Source organism: Rhinatrema bivittatum, chromosome 9 (genome assembly GCF_901001135.1).
Source record: "Rhinatrema bivittatum chromosome 9, aRhiBiv1.1, whole genome shotgun sequence".
In the NCBI taxonomy this organism is placed as follows: domain Eukaryota; kingdom Metazoa; phylum Chordata; class Amphibia; order Gymnophiona; family Rhinatrematidae; genus Rhinatrema; species Rhinatrema bivittatum.
The window spans coordinates 153,389,097-153,415,150 of record NC_042623.1 but is presented as its reverse complement, the minus strand read 5'-3'; the positions used below and the strand labels follow the sequence as shown (position 1 = coordinate 153,415,150).

Genomic DNA, 26,054 nt, shown 5'->3' with positions numbered 1-26,054 from the left:
CACTAATACCTAAACCTCACCTCGAGTTACTAGATGGGCTTCCTAATGAGATATAAATACCTATCTAGTGTGAAAGCATCATGGCTACTCTTTCTCTCCCTCTCTTTCTCTCTCTGAGCTTCAAAACTACTAAAAATGGTCCGCCAAGTGGTTGCATTCAGAAATGTATTGCAAAGTGTGAAAAGGTTAGCATTTCACATAGGTATTAGTGCACTTTGCAATAAACTGCCTATTACCATAAAACACACCCCTTTTCCTATTACATGCAATATTTTTCACATTTTGATAAAGCCAGGCCTAAGTTATTGGCCATATAATTTATCTAGATAAATGGGAGTTGTCCCATGGGTGTTTCAGTAAGCCAAATAACATATCTGGATAACTTCAATATGCAGAGTTAGTTAAAATGTTATTCAGATAAGCTTGGTCATGTCTCCAACTTGGGTTAATGTTATTCAGGAACGTTTTCCCGATAACTTTATACTTAACTAGCATACCAGCTCAATCCTCAAGCACCCCACCCAGTGACACTAATGTTCAGCATTGTACCAGATATCCCCCTACACAACTTGCCCCCCCCCCCCCCAGATAGTAAAAGGTTTATGGCTTATTAGGATGATAGCCATCAGCCCTCCCGCCCACGTTTTCTCCAAATAACCATTCCTTTTGGCCTCCTTTTCATCCCCCTCCCCTTCTCCATTCTCCATTCTCCCTTCTCCCTTTCCCTATCCCTATCCCCAAACCCCCTGCCCTCTCAACCCTAATACTCTTACACTACCCAGCATCCTCCAAAACCCTCTGGATTAATGGGATCATGGTACATTTGTACCATTCCTAGCAGTTTCCAGTATTGCTTTGTCAACAATGCTATTTTACGATTCCAGCATTGCTGTCAAAGCAACACTGGAAGGACAGTGATTTATTTATTATTTATTCATTTAAAAAATATGGGCCAGATTTTCAAAAGCCTACGCGTGCCGAGCCTATTTTAAAATGCCAGGCCATTCGCGTAAAGCCACGGGATGCATATAAGTCCTGGGGCTTCGAGAAAGGGGCAGAGGCGGGGAGGTCCAGGGGCAGGGCGGGGCTAGAGGCCCCTGGCACAGCGGCCATTTGCCACTGTGTTGGAGGATCGCGTGCCGGCAGACTGCCGGTGCTCGCAACCTGCTCCTGCTTTGAGCAGGCGCAAGAAGTAAGCTAAAACTTTTTGGGGGAGGTAGATTAGGGCTAGGGGGCGGGAAGGTTAGTGGAAGGGGTAGGAAGGTTAGATTAGGGAATAGGGAATTTCCCTGCCATGCTGTTCCTAAATTGGAGCGGCCTGGGAGGGAACGGGGAAGGCTGCGGGCATCGGCACGCGCAAGTTGCACGAATGTGCACCCCTTTGCGTGCACCAACCTCCGATTTTATAACATGCGTGCACCAGCACGTGATTGTTATAAAATTGGGCATCCATGTGCATGGACACAAGCACACAACCTTTTTGTGTATTCTGCAACTTCCCGAGTACACATCCAATGAGGATAACAAAAATGACAATCATAAAGTAAAATACACTCAATTAAAATCAACATTAAAATACAATCTTCAAGCAAATCATAAAGGGCCAGATTTTAAAAGCCCTACATGCATAAATCCATGGGATTTATGCACGGCGTAGGAGGCCTTAGGCGAGCCGGGCCTATTTTAAAAGGCCCGGCCATGCGCATAAAGCCCCGGGACACGTGTAAGTCCTGGGGCTTTGAGAAGGGGGCAGGGCAGTCCAGGAGTAGGGTGGGATGGGGCGAGATGCCCCCGGCACAGCGGCCATTTGCTGCTGTGTTAGAGGATCGTGTGCTGGCAGGCTGCCGGCGCGCGCAACCTGTGCTGCTTCGAGCAGGTGCAAAGGGTATGATAACGTTTTTTGGGGGGGGGGGGTTAGAATAGGGCTAGGGGGAGGGAAGGTTAGGGGAAGGGGTAGGAAGGATAGATTAGGGGGTAGGGAACGGGGGAAGACTGTGGGCGTCGGCGCGCGTATCTTGCACTAATGTGCATCCCCTTGCAGACGCTGACTCCCGATTTTATAACATGTGCGCACCTGTGCTCGCATATTATAAAATTGAACGGCCATGTGTGCACTCCGGGTAGCATGCACACATGGGTGTGTGCGCAAGTTTATAAAATCTACCCCAAAATATAGAAACATAGAAAATGATGGCAGAAAAGGATCATACAGGTCATCCCCTTATTTAGTTTCCAAACCATCAAAGTCAAGGCCCTTGTTGGTTGCTGTCTGACTTCACTTCTCTGTTACCTCTTGCCCTTGAAGCAGAGAGCAATGTTGGAGTTGCATCAAAAAGTAGTCAGGGTCCTTGTTGGTTGCTGTCTGACTTCAATTCTCTGTTAGCTCTTGCCATTCAAGCAGAGAACAATGTTGGAGTTGCATCCAAAGTAACAGGCATTAGTTAAGGGTAGTTACAGCTGCATCAGCAAGTTACCCCCATGCTTATTTGTTTTCCCAGACTGTAAAATCCAATGTCCTTGGTGGCTGCTGTCTGAATCTAATTCTCTTTTTCCTCTTTTCCCCCTGCTGTTAAAAGCAGAGAGAAATAATGGAATTGCATCAACAGTATGAAGGCTTATTGATTAAGGGTAGTAACCCCCACACCAGCAAGTTACCCCATGCACACTTTTCTTCATTTTCATCCTTATCCCATGCCCCTTGGAAATTTTTCACCATTTTTTACTTCACCACCTCCTCTGGAAGAGCAGTCCAGGCAACCACCACCCTTTCCTTGAAGACATATTTCCTGACGTTGGTTCTGAGTCATCCTCCCTGGAGTTTCATTTCATGACCCCTAGTTCTACTGATTTCTTTCCAACGGAAAAGGTTTGTTGATTGTGCAACATTAAAACCTTTCAGGTATCTGAAGGTCTGTATCATATCTCCCCCTGCACCTTCTCTCCTCCAGGGTATACATATTTAGGTCTTCAACCTCTCCTCATAAGTCATTTAATGGAGATCCCCCACCATTTTTGTTGCCTTTCTCTGGACTGTCTCCATCCTGTCTCTGTCTCTTTTGAGATATGTTCTCCAGAACTGAATACAATAATCCAGGTGAGGCCTCACCAAGGACCTGTACAAGGGACTATCACTTCCTTTTAATTACTGTTTATTCCTCTATGCAACTGAGCATACTTCTTGCTTTAGTTATCACCTTGTCACATTGCTTCGCTGTCTTCAGATCACTAGACACTATCACCCCAAGGTTCCTCTCTTACTCAGTGCACAACAGCCCTTCACCCCCCATGACATACAGCTCTTTTGGATTACCACACCCCAGATGCATGACTCTGTACTTCTTAGCATTGAATCCCAGCTGCCATATCTGCAACCACTGTTCAAGCTTCCTAAAATCATGTATCATTCTTTCTATTCATTCCTCATGTCCATTGTGTTGAAGATTTTAGTATCATCCACAAAATGACAAATCTACCTTCTATCCCTTCTGCAATGTTACTCACAAAGATATTGAACTGGACCAGTCCCAACACTGATCCTTGCAGCACTCTGCTTAACACCGCTCTTTCTTCAGAGTAGGTTCCATTTATCATCACACACTAGGGATGTGAATCGTGTGCCCTATCGTCTTAATGATCGAAATCGTTTGTCAGGAGAAGAAAATCGTGTTTGGAACGATTTTTTAGTTAAAAAATCGTTAAAAATCGTTTTTTTCCAGTTAGTGCGCACTAACTGAAAATGATACAATTTGACACTTTTCAGGTCAGTTAAGGTCAGTTTAGGAATGAATATGAATTTCTATTGGCTGCCCTCTTATTTATTCATGTTACCTAGGTTCCCACTGACAGTATATGGGGGATGGGAAATGGAAACAGTTGGTAGCTTGACAAAAAAAGTAATGTGATCAGTCAATGTGACTAGAACTTGTGCCCTAACCCTGATACCAGGAGTGTTGTGATCTTCCTGCACACAGTGCCCTAACCCTGGCACCAGGGTGTTGTGATCTTCATGTACACAGTGCCCTATCCCTGGCACCAGGGGTGTTGTGATCTTCCTGCACACAGTGCCCTATCCCTATTAATACCAGGAGTGTTGTGATCTTCCTGCACACAGTGCCCTATCCCTATTAATACCAGGAGTGTTGTGATCTTCCTGCACACAGTGCCCTATCCCTATTAATACCAGGAGTGTTGTGATCTTCCTGCACACAGTGCCCTAACCCTGATACCAGGGTGTTGTGATCTTCCTGCACACAGTGCCCTATCCCACCAGGGGTGTTGTGATCTTCCTGCACACAGTGCCCTATCCCTATTAATACCAGGAGTGTTGTGATCTTCCTGCACACAGTGCCCTAACCCTGATACCAGGGGTGTTGTGATCTTCCTGCACACAGTGCCCTAACCCTGCCACCAGGGGTGTTGTGATCTTCCTGCATGCAGTGCCCTATCCCGCCTGCATTACTAGTGAGAGGCTGGCTTCACAGACAGGGGGGAGCTTCCTGACCCTCACTCCTCCCCTCCCCCATGTCCCAGCCAGTGAATGGTGTGTGGGTGGGGGGGGGGGGGGAGGATAGTGAGGCTGAAACAGCTCCTTCCCTGCATTACTAGCAGTGATTGGCAAATTCAACATGCACTAGCATTTCACGTGCCTGCTAACAAAAATAATAAACAAACAAGTTCTAGTCACATGAGTGATGATCATCACGTTACTTTTTTTGTCAAGCTTCCAACTGTTTCCATTTCACATCCTCCCAACCATTACCTCAGTGGGAACCTTGGTAACATCAATAGATAAGAGCACAGCCAGCCAATAGGAATACATATTCATTCCTAAGTGACCTTTACTGACCTGGGAAGTGTCAACACTTTGTTTCATTTTCTGTTGGTGTTCGTGAGTTTCCAGTTCCATTTCCCATCCCCCCCAACCATCACCTCAGTGGGCACCTTGGTAACATCAATAGATAAGAGGGCAGCCAGCCAATAGGAACACATATTCATTCCTAACTGACCTTTACTGACCTGGAAAGTGTCAATTTGTATCATTTGTCTGTTAGTGCGCACTACACACGATTTAAACGGATTTTTAACGATAAATCGTTAGAATTTCTATTGTATTGTGTTCTATAACGATTTAAGACGATATTAACATTATCGGACGATAATTTTAATCGTTGAAAAAACGATTCACATCCCTATCACACACTGACTTCTGTCCGTCAACCAGTTTGCAATCCAGGACATCACCTTGGCACTCACTCTCAAGCTTCTCATTTTATTCACAAGCCTCCTATGTGGGACTGTATCAAAAGATTTGCTGAAATCCCAAGTAGATGACATTGAGTGCTCTTCCTCGATCCAATTCCTTAGTTACCCAATCTAAAAAGTCAATCAGATTTGTCTGACAGGACCTTCCTCTGATGTATCCACACTGCCTCTGGTCCAGCAATTCTTCTGACTATAGATATTTCACTATTCTTTCCTTCAGCAGTGTCTCCAATACTTTTCCCATCACCAAGGTGAGGCTAACCAGCCTGTAATTTCCAGCCTCCTCTCTGCTCCCATAAAAGCATAACCAACTGACATCACCACTTTCTTATGACTATCCACTTCCCCCATATGTCTCTTCAAAAAACATGGATTTAATCTATTTTCTAAAAAGCTTCATATCCTGCATCTCTCTCAACTTTACCAGTAATTTATTCCATGCTATGCTCTGGACCGGTTTGCTGCAACTTGACATTCTGAACTGAAGGAATCTGCAGCGGATGTTTTCCTTCTGAGCACAAAAGTTCTAGAAGGATGTATCAACCAATATTATCCCTTAAAACACATGGCTTATCATCATTAAGAAGTTTAAAATTAATCTCCAAGAGCCTAAATTTTGATCTCCATTTTACCAGTAGCCCAGAATAAACCTCTCAGCACCATTGTAATATGTTCCCATTGTGGTAGCCCATTTAGTAGGCACACAGTAGCATGCTGAACAAGTTGTAAAACATACATGAGTTTATCTGGCACACCTACGTTTAATGAACTGCAATGAAACTCTTTCTCTGCTCCAGTGAGCTCATGTTTCTTTTTTCCTTTCCAAGCACTGATTATAGTACTTGCAGCTCTTCAGCCTGCAGAAATCTACACACTAAGTGAATTTTAAAATTTCAGCGTGCACCAGAACTGGGAGATATGCGAGTATGTCTGGCCAGCGCCTGCCGAGTGGATTTTCAAAGCCACCCATATACACATGTATCTCCTGGTGTGCACACAAATAAGCTGCAAAAAAGGGGCGAGGCATGGGCATGGTCTGGACAGGGCATGGACAGGACATGGGTATTCTGGGACTTTTACATGAAATGGGTGCATAAGTATTTACGTGCACAAGCTCGCATCGGTGTCCCCTGCTGCGTAACTTTACTGCTGCTATGGATGACATGTAAGTAACAAAATAAAAAAAATCTACGCTAGTCAGTGGGGATTTAAGGGTTGCTGTTAACAGGGTATAGGGGAGGCTGTTTAACTAGGGGCCTTAGGAAGTCCTATCCCTTACTTGGGAAAACTGAGAACGAACTGGGGAAACTGGTAATTGCATCAGCACGTGTATCTACTAAAATCCCTCCATTTACATGGTAGAGCTGGCATTTGTGCGCACATGCATGCCACCACTTAAAATTGGGTGCACATTTATATGCGTAAAGCCTATTTTATACCAAGAACACATATTCGTGCGTATATTATAATATGGCGGCATCCTTTGGTGCGAGCCGTATATGCACGTTCCTGTGCGCCCGCACACTGGTTACCATCCCTGAAAGGCAACAGACTTAAGGTAAACAAGTGTATCAGTGATGAATAATTAGCCTGCTCTGCTGCCAATGTGTACAGAATTTTAATGCTAGACTCTTCTGATGGAGAATTAGTACACAGCAAATGGGGCCGACCGTCGGTACCTGTGACATAGTGAGGCAAAGGCAATCGGCGCCATTTAAAATACTGGCATCGGATGGCCAGCGTGCAGGAGGTTGCTCCCGGACCCCCGCTGGACTTTTGGCAAGTCTTGTGGGGGTCAGGAGGCCCCCCCAAGCTTGCCAAAAGTCCCTGGGGGGTCCAACAGGGGTCCCGGAGCGACCTCCTGCACTCCGGCCGTCCGATGCCAATACTCAAAATGGCACCAATAGCCTTTGCCCATACTATGTCACAGGGGCTACCGGTGCCATTGGTCAGCCCCTGTCACATGGTAGGAGCACAAGATGGCACCAATGGCTATGTGACAGGGGGCTGACCAATGGCACCGGTAGCCCCTGTGACAAAGGCTATCGGCGCCATGATGAAATCGGCACCGAGTGTGTGAGTGCAGGGGATGTTTCCGGGACCCTCCGCTGGACCACCAGGGAGTTTTGGTAAGTCTTGGGGGGGGGCAGGAGGGTGGGGGGTTGTAGTTAATTTTAATTTTAGCTGGGACACAAATAGAAATCCCCGTATTAATGCATCGGGGCGCCATGCGGCCGAATGCACCGTATCCGCTCCCCGACGAATCCGAATCACGAATGCAATGTATGGCGTCCCTCTGCACATCCCTATGCTAGACTGGGTAGGAAGAATAAAGCCAGGAACAAAAACTCCCTGGAACCAAAGTTCTAGAAGGAGGGGGAAGAAAACCCAGGTGACACAGAGTCAAGGATATACACTGGTGGCTTCCCCTGTAACCATAGAGACAAACACACAGGTGTGGGTGGTTGTACCTTTGGGGAAGAGTTGATATTGCAGAGGTACGGAGGGAGGTGGCAGTTAGGCCCATGGGGCCAGACTTTGGACTTTGAGATGAGCTTCTGAAGCCAGCCTTTGGAAAGTGAGTCACTGGCTCAGTGGGGAGGGCTTCTGCCTTCTGTCTAGGCTGGGAGGGTTCAAACCCTGCCTCAGGATTTCTAAAGATAAATAACCTTAAACTTCTATTTGAGTTTTTGAGTGGTCAGGAAAGCTCATTCAGGGATTGGACCCTGGACCTGACACAATGAAAGCATCACAGAAGGGTTTTTTTTCCAACTATCTAAGGGTTGCCTTGCTCACTGGGACTGCTATTTCCCTAATCCAGGAGGGTAAATGGTTCCCTTGCCCACTTAAAAGACTCCTGAACAGATAGAGGACAAAGGAGTGTAAAAAGATCCAGGAAGACTGTGGTACTGGAGTCATATTTATTGTTCCATTTTCAATCAGGGCTGAAAATGGTCACTAATCCAGTGGCTCCAGGGTGTTTATTTGGGCACTCAGCACACAGTGAACAGAGATTACCCCTCTCCCAGTAATACCTAGAAGGATTCCAGTCACCCCTGCACTGGGACTCGAAAAGAGACCTTTCCCCCCAAGCCAAAGGATCCACACCCTGGGGAAAGGGGCACTGAAAAGAGTTAATCAAGGTCCCTTGTCCAAAGAACTTACAAATGAGTTTATGGCTCCATCCATGCAGGACATGCACAGCGGGGTGGGGTTACCTTTACATAATGAATATTCAGACTTTTTATGGCAACCAATTTAAGTGCTGAAAAGTATTTCAGTTATTCATTTTTGCTAAGCCTTCTCGATGTTAATTTTAAAAGTTATTTGTGTTGGATAAACATCACAAATGGCCATTGATTTGCTTTTACAATTTAAAATGAAGGGTAATACCTCTATGAGACAGTAGATGGAGCACAAAATGACCTTGCTATGCTTCCTCTTTGCCCTCGACAATTTCTCAATGCAGAAGATAGTCCTACCGAAGTCTCTTGGGATAAACAAACTATAACATGCCGTGTGTGCTTTAGAAAGTTCCTACTTAACAGCAAAGCAGTATTTTATGTCTGGTCTGGAATACTATACATTAAAAATACTGAAGATATTGCTAAGGGTTTCATAGTTTAAGGTACATAGAAATAAAAGTCGGCAAACTGATTGTAGGTAATACCCTTATTTAAAAAAATATAGGGATGTGCAGTCCCAAAATTTCTGGTTTGATTTGTTTTTTCAGTTTTGGGGAGATTTGATTTTTTGGTTCAATTAGGGCCGGATTTTCAAAGGGTAATGGGGCAGATTTTCTAACCTGTGCACGTGGGGTACATTTGTGCGTGCTAACCGGGGTACATTTGTACCCGCTAAAGTCGGCTGCTGCGCGCATGTTATAAAATCCGGCGTTGGCGCGCGCAAGGGGAAGGGGGTGCACACTTGTGCACCTTGCGTGCGCCGAGCCCTAGGGGAGCTCCAATGGCTTTTCCTTCCACTTCCCCCCACCTTCCCCTCCCTTCCCCTATCTAACCCACCCCCCAGACCTATCTAAATCCCCCCCTACCTTGTTTTCAATAGTTACACCTGACTCTGGCAGGTGTAACTTGCGCGCGCCGGTCAGCTGCCGGCGCACCATCACTTGGCACAGCCGCTGTGCCGGAGGCCTGAGTCCCGCCCCCGGACCACCCCCGGACCGGCACCCTGCCCACAACCCTGCCCCCTTCCTGCCCCTTTTTCAAAGCCCTGGGACATATGCGCGTCCCGGGGCTTCCGCGCGGCGCCGAGCCCATGCAAAATAGGTTTGGCGCGCGCAGGAGCAGGTTTTCGGAGTTACGCGTAACCCTTTGAAAATCTACCCCTATGTGCGTAGATCCGGGCTTACGCATGCCGAGCATACTTTCAAAAGGTCCTGCAATGCGCGTAAAGCCTCAGGACGCGTGTAACACGCGGGGCTTTACTAAAGGGGCGGGAAGGGGGCGGGGAGTGGGTGGGGAGGTCTGGGTCAGAGGCTCCAGGGATCAGCGCGTGCAACTTACTGAAGGGCTGAAGTAAGTTTTGAAACAAAAAAAGAAGACAAAAAAAGTAGGGGGGAAAGGGTGGGGGGAAAGGGCGGGGGAGGGAAGGGAAGGTGGGGTGGGGGGGAGGGAACGGGGAAGGCAGTGCGGCTCAGAGCGGGCTCGGCGCATGCAAGGTGCACAATTGTGCACCCCCTTGCGCGCGCTGACCCCGGATTTTATAACATGTGTGCGCCTGGTATCACGCACATGTACGCCCGCGCACACCATTTAAAATCTACCGCTTAATGTTTTTTCAGTTCAGTTAATTTCCCAAACCAAAATTTAAAAATAATTAACGCATACCCATAGCCAAATCTCCAATAACAAAATAACTCAAATATCTCCATTATTCTGAATTATCAAGATAACTTATCTGGATATGTCTGGTCATGCCAAAGAGCAGCCTTGTAGCTATCCAGGTATGTGTATCCAGATAACCTTACTCTTAACCAGCTACATTCAGAACATAGCCAGTTAAATAAATAAATAAAAGAGCCTTATCTTACAGCAAAGTTGGTAGGGTATGCTGATTGCTGCCAGTGTTGTTGTCAAAGTAACACTGGATGTGGTTTGAGTAGTACAATTCTATCACTCCAACCGGTCTTGGGGTTTTTTAGGGGGTCTGAGTTGGGTAGGAGGGTACCAATAAAAAGAATGAGGAGGAGCAGGAGGGGGTCTCAGAGCCAACACTTTAATTTAAATATTGTGGGGGGTCTAGAGCTGCTTTGGCTATGACTTTGTTTTTTTAATGGGGGGGGGGGGCTGTGGGGGAGGGGATCAGGTTCTATACCCTGACTGTTTTTTTAAAGTATTTTGGAAGCTAGTGAGAGGTGATAGGCCTGCTGCCTCAAAGGGGATAGTTTTTATTTTTTTTACTTAACTGGCTATTTCAGAATATAGCTGTTTAATTTAAATTGTGTATTCCGTGGGATGCCTAAAGTTATCCAGATCAGTTACCTAGATAATTTTACCACTCGCTGGCCTACTGAATATGGACTTCAATATTTTTAAACAAAAAATGTTCAAGCTATCTTCTTAAAAGGCAATAAAGCAAAAGTATGATCAAGAAGCCTAGAAGTTAGCTCATGGACTAAAAACCAGGTAAATCAGTTCAAATCTTACTTCTCCCACTGATACTCCTTGTGACCTTGGTCAAGTCATTTTAGCTCTAGTTGCCTCAGGTACTCACTTACATTGTAAGGTCTTTGGGGCATGGATTGACTGTACCTGAATTCTTAAAGTACTGTAGACAGTTTTGAGCATTATATAAAAAGATGGGGTAAAAATCCCAGATTATAAGAAAAGAAATACAATAACTTTATGGAAAATAATATATCAAACTATAACATAGGTACCAGTATGCCCAATGTTTTTATCAATTCATCAAGAGCCTGTGAGAATTGTAACCTTCATAATAGGCTTCATTGTATAGTATGATTCCACTTTCACACTCCGCCTTATATTTAATCATTGGTCTTAAAAAGTACATTTTTGTTTGGTTTTTTTCTTTGCAAATTATTCCTTGATGTGCCACATATACTGTAATCCATAAAAGAACGAAAAGTATTTTCATGAGAGAGCCCTTGAAAAGCTCGAAGTTTGAGCTATTTAAAACACGAGAAACCTTAATAAAGTGGACATTTTAGCTTTTGAATTATTTTCTAGGTTTTCAATTTTTCAATAAAGGGTTAGCTTGTCCTTAGCAATGACAGCATTAATGATTTTGTAAGCTAAACATTTGATCATCTGTCTCTAAGCTCTAAGCAGAAATGTTCTTCTAAACTTGTTACTAACTGGAAAGTCTAGTGTTCACATCTGTCAAGAAAACTGCTAAATCCTGAATTCTGGAGCTCACCACTAACTCTGTGAATAGCTTTCCAAATGTCCTCTAGGGTCATAGCAGAAAGAGTCCTCAGGACATTTTGCCATTGCCCTACCCTAGCAAAAGACAGCAGCAGCCTTGGCAGCAGTTCTCAAATCTTCAAGAAAAACTGTTTCAATTGTTGCATGAGTGAGGGAGGTTGAACAGCTGTTGACACCAGCTCAAATCTGGAACCATTCTATCCTAAGCCATAGTTGGGGCTGCATCCTCTCACAAAGCTGCTGCTGTCACCTCTTCGCCTCCTGCATCCTGGACATAGTGGACTGGATCTCCAGTGCAACACAAGAGGATTACGGATAAGAGGAGAGATCCAGCAAAGGAAATGGTTTAGAAGAACACTCTTCAAAACTCAGGGATATGGTATGTAATTGTAAACCTGAGGCCTCTGCACTGCGCTTTTGTTGATAGCTTTACCCTGATTTCACCCTCAGGTCAGAGCATTTGTGAGTCCTGCTATCATTCTGATTCACAGGCAATGCCTGTGGACTAATTTAACAAGAGGCAGATGTACTTAGTTGCAAAATCGTTTTCCAAGCAGAGGCTTTAGGTGAAAAATGGTGCAAAACATCCAGAAACACAGAAAAATGCTAAAAGCCTGCACTTTGCGCTATTTTGGGGCATAGCCCCTTTTGCAAAGTTTTTGGCAAAAGTGGGCTTCACAATAGTAAACGTTTGCACGTAGTCTGCTGCATAAGAACATTTATCTAAATCTGACAATAATGAGCTGCTGCAATGCAAACTCATGCAAAGCTGCAACATTATTGTGTGATTTTGTAAAACATCAGGCATGTGGAAAAGGATTCACAGGCCCATGTTAGCAATAAAAAAGATTGCTGCACCTGAATGGGGTGTAATTATCATTACTGTCAGGCCTCCAGCTGCTGCACAGATCCCAGGTCAGCTTTGCATGCTGCAGTGGCCAGAAGCATGTGAGATTCTGCATTGTTAGACCAATAAAAAGGTTTCATCTGCAACAAGCTTACTGACCTTTATTTCTACATATCCAGTTTGGCTATCCTATCTGGCAACCACAGTACCTATTTCATAGTTTAAGGTACAATTATTCCCAGATTACTTAGTTAAAATAGAAGATATCTTGTGAAGTGGACTGCGCTCGCTTGACTTTCCTCTTGCCACCCTGTCCAATAAATTCTGTTTCATGCATTTTCCCTGGTAAGGGATAGACAAAAGGATGCTTCCAGAAATGCAATACCCACTACTGACTCAGCTAAATGATCAAAACACAGGGTTCCTTGTCTTGAATTTCCTAGGGGGGATTATTAGAAAAGGTCTTAAAGATTGGCACTACACAAGTGCTAAACTTGTGCTAATTCAGTTGTTTTGCATTTGTTACCCATGTGCCCAATGCATGCCCATGTGTTTTTCTCATGGGTTTAGAATCTTGGTTAAACTAAATTTGGAATGGTTGTGTACCCTAAAGCCTCTTGCAGAGAAACGGGACACCTTCACTTTCTTAATTTTTAAGAAATTGATTTGATCTAGGTCTGATGTCTGACCTAGATCAAGTTTATCATTTCTGTGGTTTCAATTATTGACTGTAGCTCAGTTTTCAAAGCCTTAGAAGTGAAAGTATTTATGCAGTCCAAGAATGGAGAAAAAAACTGAATTATGTTCTACAATATATGAAATTACAACATATGTAAGCAATAGGCACATTTTTTGCAAGTATATTATGCAGTTAAAGAATGTTCATTTTAAGAGTTTCTGTTTCCAGTTGAATTATATTCTTACTATACTTACCAGAGCCATTGTTCTGCCAGCATTGTTGGGACTGACGGATGATCTTCCCAACCTGTTGGACACAATGGATGGCCCTGGTGTTCCATCCCATTCCTGAGCTTTTATTGGCTCCCTTGAGGACACTGTCTCATGATGACCCCCTCTTTCTTCTTTGCTTTCCAGCTTGGTAGTGGTTCAGTACTGTGGCTTCTACCTTCAGTTCATCAGTTGATTCTACAAAATAATTATATCGTTAGGAATGTTGACATAAGACATCAGTCTATTCAGTTCAATGCTCCTGTGTTTAATTTGCAGGTCATTTTTTCAATGTGATGAAAAGTCAGGCAAGATCATGTATGGCTGTTTAACCAATGGCATTCCACTGATAAAAATTGTACTTCCTGACCTAATTAAAAGTGCAATCAATTCTTTCATTGGAGCTAGGGACAAGCCATTTCAATTAATCTTCAATGAAATCAATGACTTCAACATTTGTGCTTTGTGAAATTTAAAGCACCCCCCCCCCCAAAACAAACAAACAAACAAACAAAACAAGAACTAAAAGAACCTTCCTAAGATTTTAAGATTCACTCCTACTCCAGAGAATGCCAACTAGGGCCTCCCTGGCCCTCTCCTGCCTTTCTTCTGCACACAACAGAAGAATCAGTGCCCAGGCCCACTTGGCTGGGCATAGCCAAACCCAACAGACCCCTCTCCAGGCCACTCCAACCCCCTCTCACGTTCTGAAAAAATTGCCAGGACCAAGAAGATTCCCCCGTCCCTACTTAACCTTCATGTGTCCCCCGCTGGGGTCCAAAGGGCATGAGCGATGCCCCCTTGCTCCTGATCTGGCTCATGGAATATTATAAACTATACTGGCAGCACTGAGGCTGGTGTAGAAGAGGCATCACTTCAATGCCTGTTTCTGGTGTGGCTGGCATCATTATGTTGTACGGTTATACAATATGCAGCCGTTCAACATAATGGTGCCAGCTACACCTGGACAGGTGCTGAAGTGATATTACTTTGACATTAGTCTCAATGTGACTGGCACCATTTTTAAATGTACTGCTAGCCAGGGCAGGAGCGAGTGGGCATTCGCTTCTGCCCTTTGGACTCCAGGGTGGACCAGGTAATTTTTCTCCAAGCGTCAGGTATGGGTTTGGAGGAGCCCAGGGAAGCCCTGGTGGGAGGGGAGTCTGGAGAGGACTCTTGAGGGCTGATGAGGCCCCAGCTGGATTTCTTGGAGATAATAGTGCCAGAAGTCTAGAGAAGGCCTTTATTTTTTAAACATTCATAATGAGTCAAGAATGACTATATTCATTAGGGATGTGAATCGTTTTTTGACGATTTAAAATATCATCCGATATATTTTAAATCGTCAAAAATCGTTAGGGCCACGATACAATACCAATTCCCCTGATTTATCGTCAAAAAATCGTAAATCGGGGGAAGGGGGAAGGGGGAGGGCAGGAAAACACGGCACACTAAAACCCCCTAAAACCCACCCGACCCTTTAAATTAAATCCCCCCCTCCCGAACCCCCCCCAAATGCCTTAAATTACCTGGGGGTCCGTAGCGGCGGTCCATAGCTTAAATTACCTCCGTAGCGGCGGTCCGTAGCTAAATTCGTGGGAAGGGGGAGAGCAGGAAACCGGCACGCTAAATCGTGTAGTTCTTCAGCCGGCGCCATTTTGCAAAATGGCCGCCGCAAATGGCGGCGGCCATAGACCAAAACGATTCGACGCAGGAGGTCGTTCCGGACCCCCGCTGGACTTTTGGCAAGTCTTGTGGGGGGTCAGAGGCCCCCCCAAGCTGGCCAAAAGTTCCTGGGGGGTCCAGCGGGGGTCAGGAGCGATTTCCTGCCGCAATCGTTTTCCCGCACGGAAAATGGCGCCGGCAGGATATCGACCTGCAGGAGGTCGTTCAGCGGGGGTCAGGAACCCTCGCTGAACGACCCCCTGCAGTCGATCTCCTGCCGGCGCCATTTTCCGTGCGAAAACGATTTGCGGCAGGAAATCGCTCCTTGACCCCCGCTGGACCCCCAGGAACTTTTGGCCAGCTTGGGGGGCCTCCTGACCCCCACAAGACTTGCCAAAAGTCCAGCGGGGGTCCGGAACGACCTCCTGCGTCGAATCGTTTTGGTCTATGGCCGCCGCCATTTTGCGGCGGCCATTTTGCAAAAATGGCGCCGGCTGAAGACTACACGATTTAGCGTGCCGGTTTTCCTGCTCTCCCCCTTCCCCCGATTTAGCTACGGACCGCCGCTACGGAGGTAATTTAAGCTATGGACCGCCGCTACGGACCCCCAGGTAATTTAAGGCATTTGGGGGGGGTTTAGGGGGTTTAGTTGCGTGTTTTAGTGTGCCGCTGGACCCCCAGGTAATTTAAGGCATTTGGGGGGGGTTCGGGAGGGTGGGGATTTAATTTAAAGGGTCAGTGGTGGGTTTTAGGGGTTTTAGTGTGCCGGCCTCACGATTTTAACGATTTTTCACGATACTTTACACACCCAAACGGCAACAATACGATTCCCTCCCCCTCCCAGCCGAAATCGATCGTTAAGACGATCGAGGACACGATTCACATCTCTAATATTCATTGCACCTTTGGGATTTGATTTTAAAGAATGCACATCCCTACTATGCACTAAAACTCAAGTTAACATTTTTTACCATACACTCACTAAAACTGTTAACATGCTTACTAAATCATTACTTAATATGTGATGCACTAAATCTTTTAGCATGAGAGCTAAAACTTACCTTCCACATAAGCATTTTTTTGATGAACATGCTAACCCAAAAGTATAGGTGTTCTTTGTTATATCCGCTTGATCATTAATACAGTGTGGATGCTACAAAAACCAGTACATACACTAAATTGAGCATGCTCAGTCCTCTTTTCCTCATTGCACCTTCTTCTTGCTTGAAAACTTTATAAAAGGACTGTTTGACTAACTGGGATCATGCAGGGAATAGAACACCTAGGGTCAGATCTTAAAAAATACGCGCGGGCGTAAATTTGTTCTTCGCCTGATTTTATAACATGCGCTCGCAGCCACGCGCATGTTATAAAAATCCGGGGTCAGCGCACATAAGGGGGGTGCACACTTGTGTACCTTGCATGCGCCGAGCCCAAGGGGAGCCCCGATGGTTTTCCCCATTCCCTCCAAGGCCGCTCTGAAATCGGAGCAGCCTTGGAGGGAACTGTTTTTGCTATTCCCCTCCCTTCCCCTATCTAGCCCACCCCCCAGCCCTAACTAAATCCCCCCCCTACCTTTTGTTTCCGAAGTTACGCCTGCCCAAGGCAGGCATAAACTTACGCTCTGGCTCGCCATCCCCGGCACAGGCTGCTGTGCCGGTGGATTCGGGACCACCCTCGGACCACCCCGGGCCGCACCCAGACCACCCCATTTTTGAAAGCCCCATACGTGCGTCCCGGGGCGCGCGCAGGGGTAGGTTTTCGGGGTTACGCGCGTATCTTACATGCGTAACCCTTTGAAAATCTACCCCCTACAGTGCAAAAATAGTTTTGCCCCTTACAAAAATGGCAGCAGTGGCTTCAGTTGCTCCAATGTCCCTCAGTGCATATCGGGGGCCTCATTAGATCCTGCTTCTGTAGTGATGTCCATGTAGTGCCGGTATGTTAAGGATGTATACCACTCTCCATTGGGAGGGATAGTCCATCTGAATTTAAGTGCTGCACTCATGTGATGCAGTCAGAGGATTAGAAGTCAGCCTTAAAACAAGTCAGAAGCAGAAGACACTTACAGAGCTCTTTCCCTTTACAGGGAAATGATCAGGAGGAGTGAAGTCTCTCTCATCCAGAGGGGTGTCAGAAGATGAAGTTTAAGAGTCCAGTATGTTCTTGGAAGAAGTGTTCATGTGTAAATTCTGAGTCTGAGGAGCCCAAGGAGGAAACAATTCCTTCAGAAATAGTATTTCTGATGATTGTCCTTTGGGGAGCATCAGAGGGAAGCTGCCTGCCAGAAGAAGGTCCTAAGGAGTTGCTGACTGACCTTACAATTGGGTCAGAGGTCCTACTGTGAGTGAGAATTGAGAGGAGAAAGAGAGAGAGAGAATAAATCTGCTCCACTTGAAGGTATCGGGAGTGTCCAGGAAGGACGAGTACCTACCTGCTGCAGACTTTTTGGAAAGGCTGTGATGTTCTGTGGAAAGAGACTGAATTTATCTTTTTTGTATTAGATTTGGACTTTGTGTTATTGTTAGTGCAATATGATGCTGGTGAATCTTTTGGACTTTGTTTTCCTGTCTTCAGTGCCAGTAAAAGCTTTTATTTTGAACAACAGGAGTCCGAATGGTGATTTTTTCAAGTGACAAGACTGGTGTGCAAAAGAACCCCAGAGTGAACAAAACCCTAAGGTACATCTATTCCAATCATAGGGCCTTGTGTGGCTTGTGACCCTCCCTGTGTTCCTCTGTGCCCAAGAGATAACAGGGACAGGAGCCCTCTGCCTTGGCACCAGTTACAGTGTATTACCTGCAGTTGATTCTACAGCTGTATCTCCTACCCAATCCTGTCCCCAGGAAAGTCTCTCTAATATGCAGGTACAAATATGCCCATAGGCTGTATGCGCATGCTTATACCCCTATATGAGCTGACAATTTTATAAAAACCCACTTCCTGAAGATATGGCTTTTATAATTGCCCTTCTTAAGACTATAGTCTGTGGGTTAATATGAATGACACACTATTACAAAACTGTAAGGTATGTGTATATTAAGTATTATGGGTGAATATCTACTGAAATACATGAGCTGAATGATTTGGGAGGAAGCAAGCTGAAAATGGCATGAAAATGGATGAGTGAGTATCTCTCAAGATGAATCACTCTATTAAGACCATTAAGTCTAAGATCATGATTGACAGGTTAAAGACATCTTTAGAGCCTTGAGGTATACTGATATCTTTGTCTATCTACAGCCCTGATTTTCACTTCAGACAACACTAATTTCAAATCTGGATTTGAAAAAATACAATATTAAGCTTAAGCAAATAGGAATGTGCTATTAATAAGGGTCTAAGAAATTTCCCAATATTCTTATTCTATTTACTATATATGATTTTGCTCATATATAATTTTTACATATATATATATATATATATATATACACACACACACAAGGCACACACATCATACAGAACATTTTTCTAAACTATAATACGAACTGGTATTAAATGCACAAAAATGTAATTTTTTTTATTATTCAAAAATTAGCTATAAAATTAAAATAACATGGAGCAGGAATGGTACATTACACTAAAATGTTTTAAACAAGTATATTACCACAGTATCTTATAATTAATTTTAATAAAAGTCCAAGTGCCCTTACAAGGATTTTTGTAAAACCTTGAAATGTTCTTTAGCACACCATGAATACTAGGTCCAAGATAAGTTTGAAATAGTTAACAATGTTCTAAAATGTTCATTCAAAAATTATAGTCCACTTTGTTCCATGCAGTACAATCCATTGTATTCCCCAACAAAACCGGACTATGTATACTGCATATATATATATAGATAGCTATAGATATAATAATGCTTATTATGTATATTACTGACAAAAATGAATGATTAAAATAAGTCAAACAGCAAAAATATGTGAGGACATTCACATTACCTAAATCTTATGACCTATAACTCTTCTAGTTTTGTTTAAAAATATTTATAGACACCTCAAAATACACACATTAGATACATGAGTAGTGTAACCCACAGAGCAAGAATGAGAGTGAATAGATACATAGTACCAGCAGAAAGTGTACATAACAAAAAGGATCACATTCATTGTCCCAACCTTCTTCAAAGGGGATGGACAGCTTCCCTATGAGGATAGGCTGAAGCGATTAGGGCTGTTCAGCTTGGAGAAGAGACGGCTGAGGGGGGATATGATAGAGGCCTTGTATATCGTTTAACCAGTTTATTCTTTCCTATTTCTTCCTCTTCACCAAGTTTTGCTACCCTTGTTAATTGTAACTGTACCTTCGGTCACCTCAGTTCTAGTTTGATGTATTTAATGCACTCCCGTTTCATGTAAACCAGCAAGATATGTTCTCATGATTGCCGGTATATAAAAACCTTAAATAAATAAAATAAATAAATAAATAAAAGATCATGAGAGGTCTTGAACGAGTAGATGTGACTCGGTTATTTTCACTTTCGAATAATAAAAGGACTAGGGGGCATTCCATGAAGTTAGCAAGTAGCACATTTAAGACTAATCGGAGAAAATTCTTTTTCACTCAACACACAATAAAGCTCTGGAATTTGTTGCCAGAGGATGTGGTTAGTGCAGTTAGTGTAGCTGGGTTCAAAAAAGGTTTGGATAAGTTCTTGGAGGAGAAGTCCATTAATGGCTATTAATCAGTTTTACTTAGGGAATAGCCACTGCTATTAATTGCATCAGTAGCATGGGATCTTCTTAGTGTTTCGGTAATTGCAAGGTTCTTGTGGCCTGGTTTGGCCTCTGTTGGAAACAGGATGCTGGCCTTGATGGACCCTTGGTCTGACCCAGCATGACAATTTCTTATGTTCTTATGTTCTAAAGCCAATATTTAGCTCAAACCTTTTCATAACCCTCAGATTTGTTTTTAAGGCCATAAGTAATCCATTCCAAAATTGTTATTTCTGCCACAACCGCTTTCCAGTGAGCCAGAGATGGTGTTCCTTATCAAAAGAAAGCTATGGTGATGCTAGCAACATGGAGAAGATGACACTAGGGATGTGAATCGTTTTTTGACGATTTAAAACCATCGTCAGATATATTTTAAATCATCAAAAATCGTTAGAGCCGCGATACAATAACAATTCCCCCGATTTATCATCAAAAAATCATAAATCGGGGGAGGGAGAGGGTGGGAAAACCGGCACACCAAAACAACCCTAAAACCCACCCGACCCTTTAAAACAAATCCCCCACCCTCCCGAACCCCCCCCCCAAATATTTTAAATTACCTGGGGTCCAGTGGGGGGGTCCCGGCGCGATCTCCCGCGATCTCCCGCTCTCGGGCCACGGCTGCGTTAATAGAAATGGCGCCGTGGCCCTTTGCCCTTACCATATGACAGGGCAAAGGTAGCGCCGGCGCCATTTTGGTTCCTGTCACCCGACGTCACGAGTGCAGGAGATTGCTCCTGGACCCCCGCTGGACCCCCAGGGACTTTTGGCCAGCTTGGGGGGCCTCCTGACCCCCACAAGACTTGCCAAAAGTCCAGAGGGCAAAGGTAGCGCCGGCGCCATTTTGAATATTGCCAATATTCAAAATGGCGCCATTTTGAATATTGGCAATATGGCACGAGTGCAGGAGGTCGCTCCCGGACCCCCGCTGGACTTTTGGCAAGTCTTGTGGGGGTCAGGAGGCTCCCCAAGCTGGCCAAAAGTCCCTGGGGGTCCAGCGGGGGTCCGGGAGCAATCTCCTGCACTCGTGACGTCGGGTGACAGGAACCAAAATGGCGCCGGTGCTACCTTTGCCCTGTCATATGATAAGGGCAAAGGGCCACCGGCGCCATTTCTATTAACGCAGCCGTGGCCCGAGAGCCGGAGATCGCGGGAGATCGCGCCGGGACCCCCCACTGGACCCCAGGTAATTTAAAACATTTTGGGGGGTTCGGGAGGGTGGGGGGATTTGTGTTAAAGGATCGGGGTGGATTTTAGGGTTGTTTTGGTGTGCCGGTTTTCCCGCCCTCCCCCGATTTACGATTTTTTACAATTAAAAAAAAAAAAACAAAAAAAAACCATGACGATCAGATTTCCCTCCCCCCCAGCCAAAATCGATCGTTAAGATGATCGATCACACGATTCACATCCCTAGATGACACATCAAAAATTTGAAATATTTATCAAAGTCTAAAACATCCCATCGCCCCAATAAACATAAAGAAGGTTTCAATACCAAAATAGCTTTCATCTCCTTGCCAACCATATACCAAAAATTCCAGACCACTGGGCAATGCCACCACATATGGATCTAAGGCACGTTCTCTCCACAGCCCCACCAGCAAAGAGGGCTTGAATTACTAAATTTCAAAAAAAAAAGGCTGGATATCTATAAGCTCTATTTAAGAGTCTAAACATTAATTCTCTATTTTGATTTCAAATAGATCATTTAAGAGTTGAAGACCAAATAATTCTCCAGTCATCCTCCTCTAACTGTATTGATAAATCAAGATTCCAGCTCTGGATCATTGAGGAATCCGTTTCTAAAAGTTGGGTTTCATCCTGCAAGAAATAATAAACTCGAGCTGTTAACTCGAGCTGTTAACTTGAGCCTTTGAGTAACTCGAGCCTTTGAGTAACTCGAGCTGTTAACTCAAGCCTTTGAGTAACAATCTTTTCCAGACCAGTTCTGGAACATAATATTGTCATGTTCCTCCAGATTCTCAGCACATCTCTGCACATCCCTAAGTATACATATTGGGTGTGTGTTGATATCTCATACTTCTGCTGCAGATCTGAAAAAGAGCAGAATGTTCTTCCCTGTCAAACCTGATCTAGAAAGCGAAGGCCCTTTGCAAACAAGAGCTTCATGTCTAAAGATAAAGTAACTGAGGACAACTGAGGGTTATCCCACAGTGGAGATTCGGGGGAGAGTACCTCAGAGCCCTCTTTCAATAACTTGCTGACTATACCCCAATTTTTATATGCATGTGCCACTAGGGGATGCATCTGAAACAACTGGGAAATTACCGCTGCACCAGAAGGTAAATCTAAGACAGCTGGCAAATTATAGCCCCCCCCCAAAAAAAAAAAAAAAAAAGAAAAACTGTGCCTGCTCCAAGTCCAACCATCCTAGTCTCTCTACATTCAGAAATCACCCCCATACACTTAATATTCAGGCAGATAAATAATATAGAAATAAATCTGGCACTGCCAATCCCCTATGGTCTGTGGGCAGATGTAGCATATTAAAACTAATTGGGAATGGTCCCCTTTTTCAAAGGAAAGAGGAAAAAAAGTTCCAGAGGATCCTGAACATTCCTAGAGGGACCAAGCAAGGAAGATGTTGAAATAAATATAACAATTTCGGAGAATAACCATTTTGACCAAGAATGCCTATCCCAGTAACGAAAATGGAAGATCTGTCCAAAGGGGCAAAACCTGTCTAAGCACCTTGGGATAGTTTAATTTGTATAGCTCAGAAAGGTTACCTGAAACATAAATTCCCAAATATTTTAAGCTGGAGTGAGTCTGTGTAAACTCACACAGTGCAAGGGGAGTTCTCCATATGGACTTAGTGTAATTAACCATGTACCCAGAAAGGCGGTTATATTAATTCAATTTGCTAACAAGGCACAGAAGGGATCCATTTACATTTATAAGAAACAAAAGAATATCATCAGCATATAAAGAGATTTTATATTCATAATCCTTACCTGGAAATCCTATCCCTAATTTAGTTGAGGAAGGGGTTCCAGAGCCAAATCAAACAAAAGAGGTGATAGAGGGTAACCACGAGCAATAGAAAAACTCTCAGATTTTTGCCCATTAACTAGAATGCACCCATGGGTTCCTATTCAAAACTGTTATCCATTGAAGGCAGCGTGTAGGGAAAACAATCTTTTTGAGCACAGTGAACATAAAACTCCAGGACAGCCAGTCAAAAGCTTTGTCAGCATCCAATAAAAGCACTTTTCCAGGAATCCCAAGTCATTTGGCCTTATGCACTACATTCATTAGTCTGCTTGTGTTATTCGTGGATTGACACCCCTCAATGAGCCCAGTCTGATCAGCATGACTCAAACAAGGGATCACATTTTCCATACAAAGCTGGTGAATCTTGGCCTGATATTTAAAAGGTCTGCATTCAGGAGAGAGATAGGTCCATAAGAACTACAGCCCAGAGGGTCTTTTCCCGATTTATAAACCAAAGTAATCAAAGCATCAAGCAATGTTCCAGTGGGAGAATCTGGGGTCCCCCAAAAAATTATATAAATCACATAATAATGGGGAAAGCTCTACCCTAAAATGTTTGTAATAATCCAGCTGATGGCCATCAGGCCCCAGAATTTTATTAGGACTGAATCGACTACATAACCTCCTCTAGCTTAATTGGAGTTGACAATGCTTCTTCTGTTCCCATGGGCAACTGTGACAGGTAAGTACCAATTTCCTTAACTGAAGCTAGACTAGGTTTTTGATATAACTGCTCAAAGTGGTCTTGGAGCCAAGCCACTATCTGCTGTGGAGAATGGTACCATCTGGGCCCTTAATAGAACCAACCACCGTACCCTTCAGTTTTGGTTTAATAAGACAGGCCATCATAGTGCCAGGCTTATTTCCTCTTTCATAGAATCTTTGTTTAGAGTAGCGCATCCTCTTTTCTACCTTTTTAACTCTGAATAGCTGCCAATTCAGCTCTAGCTAATTGTAATGCCCTGTAAGTTTTAGTAGAACAATCTGATATATGTTGCATTTCCAGACTCCTAATCTGTTTAATAAGAGCCATCTGAACATTCAAGTATTGTTTATTTTGTAACTAGTGTAAGAAATAATCCTCCTCCATAGACCTCCCACCTTAATAATGGAGAAAACTCTATCACTAGATTATGAACTGGAATTCATTCTTTCACTGCCACTCAAATCATATCTGAAAAATCAGCATTTTTAAGAAATGAAAGATTGAGATGCCAACCCACCCCACCAACTCCATCTCTGATCAAGTGTAGAATTAAGCTGATAGGATGATGATCAGAGAAATGAGGGCATCACAGTCAATAACCTTAGGCACAAGATGTCTACTGCATAAAAAAATCGTCAATCTGACTATCGGTATGAAGTTGGAGGACTAATAAGTATAATATCTGCTACTCAGAAACCACTCTCACCAAATATCAACCAAATAAATATGTAAATCATTATTCAAAGCCCCTGGCAGGCCTGCAGTAGACTGTAGAGAGTGTGAGTGATCAATCTGAAAGTTGATACATTCCAGTCACCTCCTATAACCAAAGAGGAAGCTTTAAACATTTGGAGTTTCCCCAAAAAAGTGGTATAACCGTATAAAAGTCAATTGCATTACAATTAGGGCCATAGACATTAACAATGTCAGATCCACCCCATGTACTGTACCTTCCAGTATAACATAGCGACCATCCAGGTCTCTATATGTGCAAGTAATTATAAATGGAAAAGCTTTATGAATGAAGATGCACTCTTCCCTACTTTTAGAATTATGGGAAGCATATACTTCCCACACTACCCAATCTTGGACTAATTTCTCATTCGACTTTAGTTATGGGTGTTTCTTGAAGCATAGCCAACTGTACCTTCTGCTTCTTTAGAAATTGCAAAATTCTTGTCCACTTAATGGGGCTGGAAAGACCTCTGATGTTAAGAGAAATGATTTTAAAATTAGGTTGGAGCTCTAGTAGTTCTATAACTAGTAAACAAAAGAGATGAGGAACGTGTGAACATTTTGAAAAGTCAATATTTTTGAGAAGGTGGATTTCAGACTGAATTGAGTTGCAAGGGAATTAGCATTTTCCCAGAATCTGTTGTAGAATTCATTACAAATGCAGCTTTTCCTTTCAAAGAAGTAAAGTGAATTTGACAAAGCTGCAAAATGTACACTGATTCATGGAACTAGGGTTTTAACCTCTTTTAAAGAGGTCACCACATTTCTAAAAGAGATATACAAATAATGGGGCAGATTTTAAAAGCTCTGTGTGCGTAAATCCAGCTGGATTTACGTGTGCAGGGGACTTGCACGCCGGCGCGCATATGTTGCTTATGCCGCCGGCGCACGTAAGTCCGGGGGCTTTGTTTGGGGGGGCATGTTGGGGGCGGGGCCATGGTCGTGGTGCCAACCTGGGGGTGTGGCCGAGACCTCCGAACCAGCCCCCGGGCCAGGGAATGGCATGCCGGCAGCTGGCCAGCGCGTGCAAATTACGCCTGCCTCGGGCAGGCATAACTTTCTGAACAAAGGTAGGGGGGATTTAGTTAGGGCTGGGGGGTGGGTTAGGTAGGGGAAGGGAGGGAAAAGAGGTTATATGTGGGGTGCCGGAAAAAATGTTCCCTCCGAGGCCGGCTGCTCGGCTTGGCGCACGCAGGTTGCACAATTGTGCACCCCCCTGCGTGCGCCGACCCTGGATTTTAAAACATCCACTCGGGTTGCATGAACAAATCTAAGCCCGCACATAACTTTCAAAATCTACCCCATAGTGAATGAAAGTAAAAGAGTTAAGAAGGGATTAAAGTAATAAAACACACACACAAGCATAAAATATATATTGGATTGAATTACATCTAATGACTTTTACAAGGGCCATCAGTTATAATTAGGAAATACGTGGAAAGAAACCGATATTCTGTCGTTTAATGATATGAAAGCAGATACATTATCCACAAAAGAGAGGAAATTAATGAAATAGGAACTTTCAAGATATAGTAAAAATAGGGAATGCAATAATCATTTCTATGAGTAAAACAGTGTTTTACCTATGGAAATCGGTTTTTGAAACTTGCTCACCCTGGGGAACAATAACGCACATACTTTTACTCATATACTGTGGGGGATGTTCCCAAGGATACGGGTTAGGTCAGGGGGAGACAACAGTGCATGTAATTTTGGATTTTTCAATCTATGTGCATTGTTTTGACTTAAAAAAT

General features: G+C 44.0%; 1 protein-coding gene across 1 annotated transcript in view; it reads right to left on the bottom strand.

Annotated features, from left to right (window-relative positions):
* NYAP2 (neuronal tyrosine-phosphorylated phosphoinositide-3-kinase adaptor 2) overlaps positions 1 to 26,054 on the bottom strand; it is a 540,181-nt gene that overhangs the window by 203,108 nt on the left and 311,019 nt on the right. The window contains 1 exon segment of the mRNA XM_029616771.1: positions 13,643 to 13,662. Coding sequence (XP_029472631.1) covers positions 13,643 to 13,662 — 20 coding nt within the window.